The 11464-nt window shown below is 38.8% G+C and overlaps 1 protein-coding gene across 1 annotated transcript in view; it reads right to left on the bottom strand.

The window, feature by feature from the left end:
- LOC124267270 overlaps positions 1–11464 on the bottom strand; it is an 80580-nt gene continuing 69116 nt past the window's right edge. Inside the window, exons 12-14 of the mRNA XM_046702181.1 lie at positions 3216–3676; positions 1185–1393; positions 1–372 (exon numbers count right to left, since the gene is read on the bottom strand). Of these exons, the coding sequence (XP_046558137.1) occupies positions 273–372; positions 1185–1393; positions 3216–3676 (770 nt within the window). The 3' untranslated portion in view covers positions 1–272. The remainder of the gene's footprint in view (positions 373–1184; positions 1394–3215; positions 3677–11464) is intronic.

Genomic DNA, 11464 nt, shown 5'->3' with positions numbered 1-11464 from the left:
CATCTGTACAGGTTTTTATGCAAGTAATATCAATAGTATAAAGTAATGAAACTGAAAGGTAGTACAAGATAATATGCAGCTGAATGAATTAGGTCAAAAGTAGTAATTGCCCTAAAACATATAAATGAATGAGTGAATTATGAATAACAAAGATATGATATATGCTGCTTTTGGCAACACTCTTGCAACATCATAGCAGTTAAACTGACTTTCCGTACTGAAAACATGCTGAAAGGTATCAGAAATATCATTGTGAAGGGTATATAGAACCCTCACACTGGTGTGCTCCAGTCAATGTCTGCTTCAGTCACCCCTTTAGCAGCAAGCTCCTCCTGGACTCTCTTCAAGTAACCAGGGTCAGGGTAGCCAAAACTACAAAACAGAGAAATGAAAGTGACACTCAACAGTGAAGGTATCTTTGTGAAGAGTTCAACTTGTTAACCCAAATACTTACAGATTTAACTGCTGAAGTGAATTTGCTTTTTACATATAATCTTTTTTTGTTTGTTTATATTTTCTTTTTTTTGTGAGTTAATGTGAGTGATCTTTGTTCACAGCGAAATATTCACATACTTTCCAATTAAACAACACAACTTTCCATGAATATGACCTCAACAAAGTATCATTTTATCTTGTATTTTTATTTGGAATTGTTTGCTTCAGTGCAAGGTTTCAACATTTTGATATAAACGGTACATACTCTGGACTAAACCTAACTTCAAAACACAACAGACATATTGCCATTCCATTACTTTATCTCTGTTTTGTAAATTATGCTCTCTTGGAACGTGTAATTACGCCTAAGTACAAAGGTCTCCTATCTTTAAACATTCTGAAAAAAGGGGTCACAAGTAGTTACACATGTCATAAATATTACTGATGTTCGGGATTGAAATATTCATAGTCCTGGACAGTTAAAGATAATGGTTCAAAACACATACTTTACATACTTTTTCAAAAATAAGTTGTCAAATGAATCCAAAGACTTTGTGTAAATGTGCCTATTTTAAATGAGGCATCAATAAGGAAAGTCTTACCTCTTCTGAACCAGTCTGAACAAAGCATTGTTTGACGTCATGATAGAATGTTACTTTCTCAGGGTATACATAAATACAAATTTAAAGTCTACTTTTCTTGTTATTAAGCTAAAGAGTAACTGCAGAACTGTACCAGTCAGTACTTACTTTCCAAAATATGAAGTTTTGTGGTGGATATCATTCCATGTAACTTTATTCTCAGCACCAGTTGTGACAGATCTGCCAACAGTAAATGTCAATCGTCTGTCAAATGCCACTATCAACAGGCGAAGAACTTTTTTCCCTTCCCATGAATCTGGAAGATAGGCAGTCCAATAAGCCCCCATGTATGGTTTGCCTGGGTTCGGGTGTTCTTCCTGAAAAAGCACAATGTAGCTATTCGAAGCACAGCAATTGGTTATACATTCATATGCATGATATCAAAAAGTTTAAGATTTGACCAGTAACATATCAAGTTTCCACAACATTATCAAATGGCATGTTGAAAAACGCCAGTTGAACATCATTGCTAATAAAGTTTCATTAAAATGTCATCTCTACAATCATGTAGGTTTCACAGGAAATGTATGTCCATAATACAGACTATAAAATCAAGGATACAATTAGGATAAAGGAAGTGAAGGTCACAGGACAGTCAAAACTAAAGCTGCCCTCCCAGACTTACAAATGTTATAAGAGCAGCACTCATCATTACCTGGGGATATTTTAAATTTCCATTTGTTCTTTCTTGGGAATCATTTACAAATAGAGAATATGGGCAAGCAAAAACATTCATCTCTGATTACTAAATCAAGGGTTCTCCAAAGGCATTCCAATCTAGGAGTCATCATGACTCTTGACTAAATCATAAAAGTATTAGCATGTTAAACTAATGTGTGGTGTGTTTGTGGATATGCTGGATAAGAATGTACAGTGACCTGACCTGAGTGACCTGAAAAGTTTGCACTTAACTGTTTTTCACCAAGGAAAGAGTACAATATTTTCTAGCATACCCACTTCAAGCCCTGAGACATGCCATTCTGTTTGTGATGTCACTTCAGGATGTGAAGGGGCGGTGGGGTAGCCTAATGGTTAAAGCGTTGGCTCGTCACGCCGAAGACCGGGTTGAATCCCCACATGGGCACAATGTGTGAAGCCCATTTCTGGTGTCCCCCGCCGTGATGTTGCTGGAATATTGCTAAAAGCGGCGTAAAACCAAACTCAGTCAGTCAGTCAGTCAGGATGTGAAGCTTCTTGTAACGTGATGTTTTCAAAACTTAATGAATACTTTTAGCTTGTTGCTTAAAAGGTCCCTGCCCATCACGAGCAACTCTAGTCCCACCTCTTAACTAGCTGCTGAAAGGGTCCTTGCCAATGAAGCTCATTCTTCCACATCCTATCATGCTCCTCCACTTCTATTCTTGGGGACAGGAACAAACCCAAGGATCTAATAATCGTCCCGGGAGCAACAAGGGACCTTGTGAGTAAACGTTAACACCTTGGAAATAGTCTCGTAAGAACAACTGGGTGAAGGTATTATGTGAACTCTACTGGTAAGCGAGATTGGGAAGAGAGTTTTGAACCTGTTTATAACTAAGAGCTAAGATATCAGCAGCCATGCAGCAGCAGCATCTCTTCTGCTGATAATGATGAAGGTCTGTAGCTGCCACCCAGATGCAATTTCAGGGCTTTTAAGCGAAGTGTCCCTAAATAATTTCCATCCAGCAGTTGTATGAGTCTGCCAAGGCAAGAAATCAAGATGTTTCTATCTACAGGGATGGGGACTTGGTCCCACCTAGTTTCTGAATGTACACTACTACCCTTGCATTGTTGGTTGCTATAAAAACTGAAAAATTGAGAAGATCCTTCCAATTCTATAGAGTGTAGAAAACTGCACACAGCATCATTTCATAACAGTTTGATATTATATCAATATTAACCCAGCTTACACCAAATTTCTTTGACATATGCATACATGTGTCCCGGTAATGGGGACGGATAAGATTGGGCTTCTGGGCATTTTCATTTAGGATTGTGTTATGATGAACATACTCTGGCAGGTCAATCATACATTCTAACTTTCTATTTCATTACAGAGTTGAACCTGTCAAACTAAAAATGACAAAAGAAAAAAAACATGTTGTTGAGCTATCAGCAGAAATGCATTCACCATTTGAATGAAATATGTATGTTACTTACTTTTTGAATTCCACCTGGTATGTTGTATCTGATAGTAATGGTTCCATCATGTGGATGTCCCAGGAGATGATTGAAAGCATTCACAGTCACAGACATTTTGCCTTCTGGCATGTTCCCTGACACTGGTCCATGAATGGCACCACAATTTGGACACACAGGCTTGTAATTGTTGAAGTAGTGATCGATACATTCACTGCAGAACCTGTGCCCACACTTCAGGGTTTTGGGATCGTTGCAGGAGTCCTTGCAGATTGAACACTCCTCGCCTCCTGTAGCTCCAGCCACCTCTATGTCCATGGTATCCTCTCCTGATTCCAGGGTCAGATGGGAATCAAACACTCCCTTGAGTTTGGCAATAACCATTGGATTTTTCTCGATCAGATGGATTTCAGGTACTCTGCTTTCCTTCATAACTTCTCTTGTAATGTTACAGAAGGCTTTGGCAAAATCTTCAAGGTTAACTGAAAACACAAAAGTCTTCGCTGGTTATTCAGAAAAGTATAACTATAAGTTTCTGGCGTACTGCTAGTGTCTGTACACTTCAATTTGGATGGATCAGAAATTGCACAAATTCAGCAATAAGGTTGAATGGTGATGCAATATAATGGAGACAAACAAGCATAGTGTGTTGTTGTGTTATGGTTACACAACAACCAAGTGGGTTTTACATAATGTTAAATTCCTACATATTTGACTCAATAATTATTTGAAATACAAAAACCTTTTCATTCGAGTCATGGCTAAAGTAACATTTTTTTCAAAAAATGTACTATAAATATTTATAACTCTACTACATACATAAACAATTTAATCTTTTGACTGTAAACTGCAGTTGGCAAAAAAGATATTGACAAATATTTCCACACACATAAATTCTAAGAAACTTACTATCAGAAACAAAGTTGATGTAAAACCCGGATTTCTAAATGAGTTATCTGTACTTTCCTTTAGGCAGTAGGCAGGACCTTGACACTAATGGTGGGCACTTAAGGCACTCACTATCTTGTTCTTGTCACTACATGACCACTGCTGCTAGTCCACATGTACATATAAAACAAGTATATGGATGGTAACCTCTTCTTTATTGTATAACAGGACGTTTCTGGGCTACTTCTTGCCCCCTTCTTCAGGTGATAGGGACAGGTGTAGAAAACATATTACCCGGACGGAGAATTTTCAAACCATTCCCTATAGATTTCCATTGATAAATGATTCTGTTATCTGGATGGAAAGATCTGTGTGCATGTGCATTTGTATGTTTGTGGTAGAGTTTAAGTCTGTACATAGTGATTATGTTTTATCATTTAGCTGTTTTACTTTAACATGTTTAAAATAATGTCAGTTGTATATTTCAGGCAATACAGTAATTAATAACTATTTATTGTATTAATTTCAGATATATGAACCAGTCATCTTCACTGATATATGAATAATCAAATCTCTTATTTCAGGCTCCATAAGATATTTAAGCAGTTGCAAGTAAACTAGTATCATTAAAGCTCATTTCTTTTGTTAAGTAATTTCATTGGGTAAGTCCACTGCAGTGTAGGGTAGATCAACTAGCAATCAAAGTATAAGCCCAGGTATTTTAATGATTGGCTAATTTTGAATTAGGTGTCCCACTTTCAAACCCTTTGTTTTCCACATATGCATTCTTGTCACTGGCACTTACAACTTGCACTTGGACACTTGGAGAGACACAGGACCAGAAACTAAAAGGGTTAGTTACTATCATGTTCTTTTTATGCCATTGTAATGTATAAATCACTTCATGTAAATATATCTATATCAGATTAATGTTATGTTTAAACATGTCCCATACACTTTGTGTGTGTGTGTATGTTGAGTTTATGTATATAAGAAATACCATATCTGATTGTATGTGTGGTTTTGGTTATCTGGCAGTAATTTGTATTGTTTATTACTGAATTGATAATAGTTTAGATGAAATATTTAGATGTGTAAATAGATCAGAACTCATGGTATGTTTTATATCATGGACAGGTTCATACAAGATTATCTTGAATATGGACAACACCACCCCCATGGGATTCACAGGGTACATATGTTTATATATATTTGTAATGTATAATTAATTGAACATAACATCATGCATGTCATGCCATATCCATATTGCATGTGTAACTTCAACGACCGCAATATGTCAAGCTTATTTAAAGTAGTGATGTCTGTATCACTTATGATTATGTAGAATTGTTGCTTTTATATGTCAGATTGTGAGATGAACTGTACTCTTATTATCTCATTCCTTGTTACAGGGTGTCAGTTTGTCATCTGTTAGTCACCAGCAAATAAACAGTTCTCACACCTTAGCCTGTGTTACCGCGACTTCCACAAGACACTTTGATGGCTATTACAATGGAGCCCCCCAGTGAGGAGCTGTTGAAGACTGATGTTGGAGTGAGTGACAAGCCCAGTGATCAACTGACAATCCAAGTGATCCAGTGAGAGACTGAATATGCACGTCAATACGTGGTAACTATAAACTGAACAATATGATCAACTTGATTCAATCATTGACTGATTTCAAAGCTAGCTTAGAAGCAATTGCTGTATATTTGCCTCATCACACAAGCATGTATTCCATTGCCGGCATATATTCAGGTATCTCATTTCAGTTGATGCATCCAATATTCTGTGAAATTTCAAATAGTTTTCCCTGTCCTACTTAGTAACTGACTTTACACTGCAGTGTTATTCCTGTTGTAACAATTATTCTGTATTTTCAACTCTGGTTTATTTATGCCATTATTTAGTTGAGTCGTTTACTGAAGGTCAGCTGAACTTGTTTATTTATTAGTGATGACCACATGTACCCTGATAGACACCAGTTAGTGCTGCATGGTATTTCATTGTGATGTGTGTGAGTGGTGTGCTTTGTGTTTTATGAAGCTTCAATAGAATTTAAACCTTTGCTTAATCAATAAAGTGTGTAGGCATTACTCTTAGGCGTTATGCATTAATTATACCCAAATCAGGTTATCAATAAACTCATATTGACTGTGTGACTGACTTACTATGTTCCATCACCCAGCACTCACGGCACATTGCACATACCCATGCACCCCAGGGTAAAGCGGGTGGATTCAGTAGTGTCCTACTTGTGTTGTCGTCGGCGTTACTGCAAATCAACATTGGTTTGTTTTCATCTCTCATTGATGATTCGTGATTGAACCTTATCTTCCACCGAACTTTCGTACAAATTTGGTTGTCACATTTTCATATTCTTTCCAGGTGATGAACTCAGATGAACCTGCTGCTTCAGTTTGTATATCACGACTGCTTTGTTGTCATTCATTTCGTTTTCAGCTGTTAGTGCCTCCTTCATAACTCTACTCTTGTCCTCGTGCATTTGACTTTTCAATAGTCAACCATACAGTCATTTAGTCACAAACATTACAACAGCGCTGGCGCCACATTGCACTATCTCCTTTCTCTTTTTCGCCTTCGGGTTTGTGTTTTTAGAAACACGTTTTTCTTTGGCTTCACTTACTCTAACCAATATCGAACTCAGTAAAGAGGACTTGGGTAACATGGTTCGATTGTTTAGAAAAATGGGGATGCATCCTAAAGATGATACTCCAGAGGATTTAAAGGCTTGGATACATGGAATGTCGCAGCAAGAAGGCACTTCTATCAAGATGGAAGACCCAGGCGATACATCACCACCGCCCACAAGCCACAGTAATCCGACATCAGTGTCATACCAGCATTTCCCCAGGCTGCCTTTCTTCAGTGGAGAACATGGAAAGGACACAGAGTATGACCTTTGGAGATATGAGGTGGATTGCCTGCTAGAGAGTAATACATACAGCCCAGATGTAGTATTGCAAGCCATTCGTAAATCCTTTAAAGGAGAAGCAGCCTTAGTTTCTATGAAGTGAGGTCTCAAAGCAACTATAGCTGACTTGTTGTCAAAACTAAGGAGCGCCTTTGGAACACTACGTAGTAGTTCATCCTTGCTATCCGAGTTCTACAGTACCAGTCAGCGGGATGATGAGGATGTGGCAGCATCGAGTTGTAGGTTGGAGAGGTTATTGTTCCAGCTTACTGAACTGAAGCAAATCTCAAGAGAGGAACAGGATGAGATGCTGAGGTCACGACTTTGGGATGGTTTACACTCGTCTCTTAAGAGTCTAGCTGGATACAAATATGATGCCATATCCAATTTTGATGACTTAAGACTATGCCTTCGAGAACTGGAATTTGATCTGCACCACGGGAAACAAGACACATCCAAGAGCAAACCCAAGTCGGCAACACTGAAGATGGCCTCAACTGTTGAAACTGCGAAAGATCAAGACTTTCTGGAACTAAAGGGCATGATGAAGGATTTGAAAGCAGATATTTCAAAGATTAAGGAACAACAGACAGAGATGTCCGCTCATGTATACCAGAGTCAGTCATTTATACCACCCACTATAGAGGGCTATGAAGACAGGCAGCCCCAGAGTTATTCATTGAGAGGAAGAGGCAGAAATCCCAGACGTGGACACGGTTAACAGTTTGGACAACATGCTTCTTGGAGTGAAGAACAGTCACAGGATGTCCAACAAGGTGCAGCTGCACCTCGGTATCAGTACCCAAGCTCACAGCAGTCTCAACCTTCAGGTAAATGCACCTCATCACAGTGGAAAAGCACACAGCCTCAGGGAAGCACACCTATCTGCTACAGATGTGGGTACCCGGGCCATTTAGCTTATGGTTGTCGTGTTTTATTGGATCATCAGAGGCGACCTTTAAACTTGCCAGGGCCTGTGGGAAGGGGTTACCATTAGGCACTTGTCAACGCCCCGTACACAGGCAACCACCACAAGGACTAGTAGGAACTTCAAAAGAAGTCGAAGTTTACATTGAGGACATTCCTGTTCGAGCCCTTCTTGACACAGGAGCAACTGTATCAATACTTTCTCAATCTTTTTATGAGAAACATCTTTCTCACATCGCACTGGAGTCTTTTGATGAATTATTAGATATTGAATGTGCTGGAGGTGAGCAACTCCAATATCAGGTTTATAGAGGTCTCAGTTAGGACTTCAGGAGGTGGCATTAACGAGGACCCTGTGCCTTGTCTTTTCCTTATGGTATCTGATACCAGATACAATGGTAGGGTGTCAGCCTTATTAGGTACAAATGTGTTATCACATCTTCTTGAAGTATGCAAAAACCAAAATGGAGATAGGTTTTTACAGAAAGCCAATTTGCATACCCCTTGGTACTTGGCATTCCCAAGTATTGTATTACATGAGAAAGAATTAGTGAGAAACCATGGGAAACTTGCCTTGATTAGGAGTGCAGAACATCAGAGTGTTGTCATCCCTAGTAACAGTACCACAGTTATCAAGGGTCAACTCAATAAAGGATTGGCATACCCTCAGGTATGTGCACTGCTACAACCAACCAGTTGTTTCGCAGTACCTCAGGATCTTGACATTGCCCCTACTATTGTTAAATACAATCCTCAAGGACAAGATACAATAGAAGTGCACATCTCAAATATCACCACCAAGGCTGTTATCATTCCAACTCGAGCTATTTTGTGCGAGCTGCAACCAGTCACAATTCAAGATTTACCACCTGGACGCCCTGTAGACTCTGACCTATTGCTAAATCAGATTGAGATGGACAAGGAGGGCCTAACACGTGATCAGATTGCTGAGGGAATAGACACCATACTTAAATTCAAGGACATCTTTTCTAAATCAGATCATGACTTAGGTCACTCAACACAAGTCCGGCATCGCATTAATCTTGATGACATCACCCCTTTTAAGCAGAGACATCGTCATATCCCACCAGCTATGTTTGATGAAGTAAGAAGTCATCTACAGGATTTGCTATCTGCAGGTGTAATACGACCATCACATAGTCCATGGGCAACCAATGTAGTCCTTGCTAAGAAGAAAAATGGTCAGCTAAGGATGTGCATTGACTTTACACAATTGAATCATCGAACCATTAAGGATTCTTATGCACTGCCCAGGATTGAGGAAATGCTCGACTGTTTAGGCGGTATGACCTATTTTTCTGTCCTTGACATGAAGAGTGGCTACCATCAGGTGGAACTTGAGGAAAGATCACAAGCAAAGAACTGCCTTTACAGTAGGTCCATTAGGGTTTTTCGAGTACAACCGGATGCCCTTTGGCTTGTCTAATGCTCCAGCAACCTGTCAGCGACTAATGGAGAAGTGTTTGGAAGGCTTGCACTTGAATATATGTCTCGTCTACATAGATAACTCGATCATTTCCTCCAGGACATATGAGGAACATGTCGAGAGGCTTAAACTTGTCTTCCAGCGGCTGCAGGAATGTGGACTTAACCCATTCAACACCGCAGGCCGCAACGTTATGAGTCCCCAGACACCGGAGGCCGCTTAAGCGGTCAGGCAGTAGTCACGTCAAAATGAGACCTAATTTGAGGAACTTACCTGACTTATGATTCCTATATTAAATCCATCACATTTCACAATGTCTGAAAACACTTATTAAATTTCAATTAATCATATATTATCGGCAGAATTAAAATTATAAACTATTTTTCGCAATGTTATTGAAAACAACGATTCTCGGACACATGCTTCGGCAGCGGGTCCACAATAATATTGTCAAAGAGCAAAGTAACGATGTTTCGAGGAAATTATTAAATAAATTGATTAAACTAATGAATAAAATCAACAACAGCATTCAGAAAAGTTGTTAAACGTACATATAAAATTACTATTTCCATCTTTTTGTGCGATCATGTAATGCAAGTCAAGTCACTGACAAGTGACATCTCGGCTCTCGCCGCCTCAATCTTCACGCTCACACACGATGTTTAATGCGAAAATATATACATGAAGCATTTTTGTCACAGGTCATAACCTAGCACGATACGTCCAATAACAGTGTAGGAAAGATGTAGAAAATCTAGCTGTCCACAGGACTGGCAGGTCAATTTTTTTACCAGTCCTGCCAAAATCTAGCCTGTCCTCCAAATATAAATAAAACACCTTCGGCAGTAAATATTCAAAAAGGTTATAATCATTATATATATGTCACTGGTTTGCTAAAATTGACCCGACATGAGGACGGACTAGATATTTTTTTTAACCCGTCCTCCACAAAATTCACCCGTCTCGGACGCTGGGACGGGCTATCTTTCCTACACTGCCAATAAGTCCCATAATTTACGTATATGTAGCGATTTCTTGCTTAATATGTTCAGGATAGCATTATTTTACCCAAAACTTTCGTCTGAATCTAAAAGTTTTCGTTTACGAGGCCGTAATATGATTGGCTGCCTTAGGTCACATGTCTGGTTTTGACCAATCACGACCCTTATAGCAGACTGTGGCGAAAAAGCATCATTAGAAACCAATCTTTATCCAATAAAATCGCTTCTTACAACTGTGAAAATACTCTTGGCAAGGGTACAGTGATATTGTTGATGTTCAGAGCTTTCGAACGATACCCGACATCAAACGATTTGCCTCGCATGTTATTCATACGAAGCATCGAAAACCGAAGTATTTTCCGTTGTTGTGTCCTGTTACCGAGCAGAAAGCCACAGATATCGGGAAATAAGCGACCATACATATTATTTAAGAAATCTTTTTATAATAATTTTCTGATTACGTAAAAATGAAAATATGAAAGGAAAAGGCAAGGGCATGTTATGACATGTCACAAATGGAAAAACATCGCCATCGTTTTTGCTTCTTTCGTGGCTTATCTGGACATCATAAATGTAAACTTGCATTTTCATTAAAAAATAAATTTATTTAAGTTGTAGTTGTATTATTTGAATTATATTATAAAAATAAACTTCATATTTATCAACAGTGGGATTTGATCTTTTAAATGGTGTATGAGATGTAGTAGTAATAACGTTTTACAAGCTTATAATTTCCTTCATAAACATAGGCTTCATCTGTGACCTTAGAGTCTCTGGGAACTCGGTGTCATGGCAGTAAATGCCTCTGGTTGACTGGTGTTGAAAGAGTTAAGCTCCCCCCACAAAAAAGTAAACTTTCCAAGAGGAAAGTGAAATATGTCGGGTACATCGTTTCTGCACATGGCATCGAAGCAGATCCTAAGAAGATTACCAAAATTTGTGACTGGCTTATGCCAACTACACCAGAACAAGTTCGACAATTTCTGGGATTTGCAGGCTATTAAGTTTTAAGAGTCCAAAAGCTTGCCAAACAGGACTGGACATGGGGACAATTGCATGACAGAGCTTTCAA

This window comes from Haliotis rubra, unplaced genomic scaffold, assembly GCF_003918875.1.
Source record: "Haliotis rubra isolate DU_JTF1 unplaced genomic scaffold, ASM391887v1 Scf130, whole genome shotgun sequence".
In the NCBI taxonomy this organism is placed as follows: domain Eukaryota; kingdom Metazoa; phylum Mollusca; class Gastropoda; order Lepetellida; family Haliotidae; genus Haliotis; species Haliotis rubra.
The sequence above is the reverse complement of the archived record's forward strand: the minus strand, read 5'-3'. Positions and strand labels throughout refer to the sequence as shown.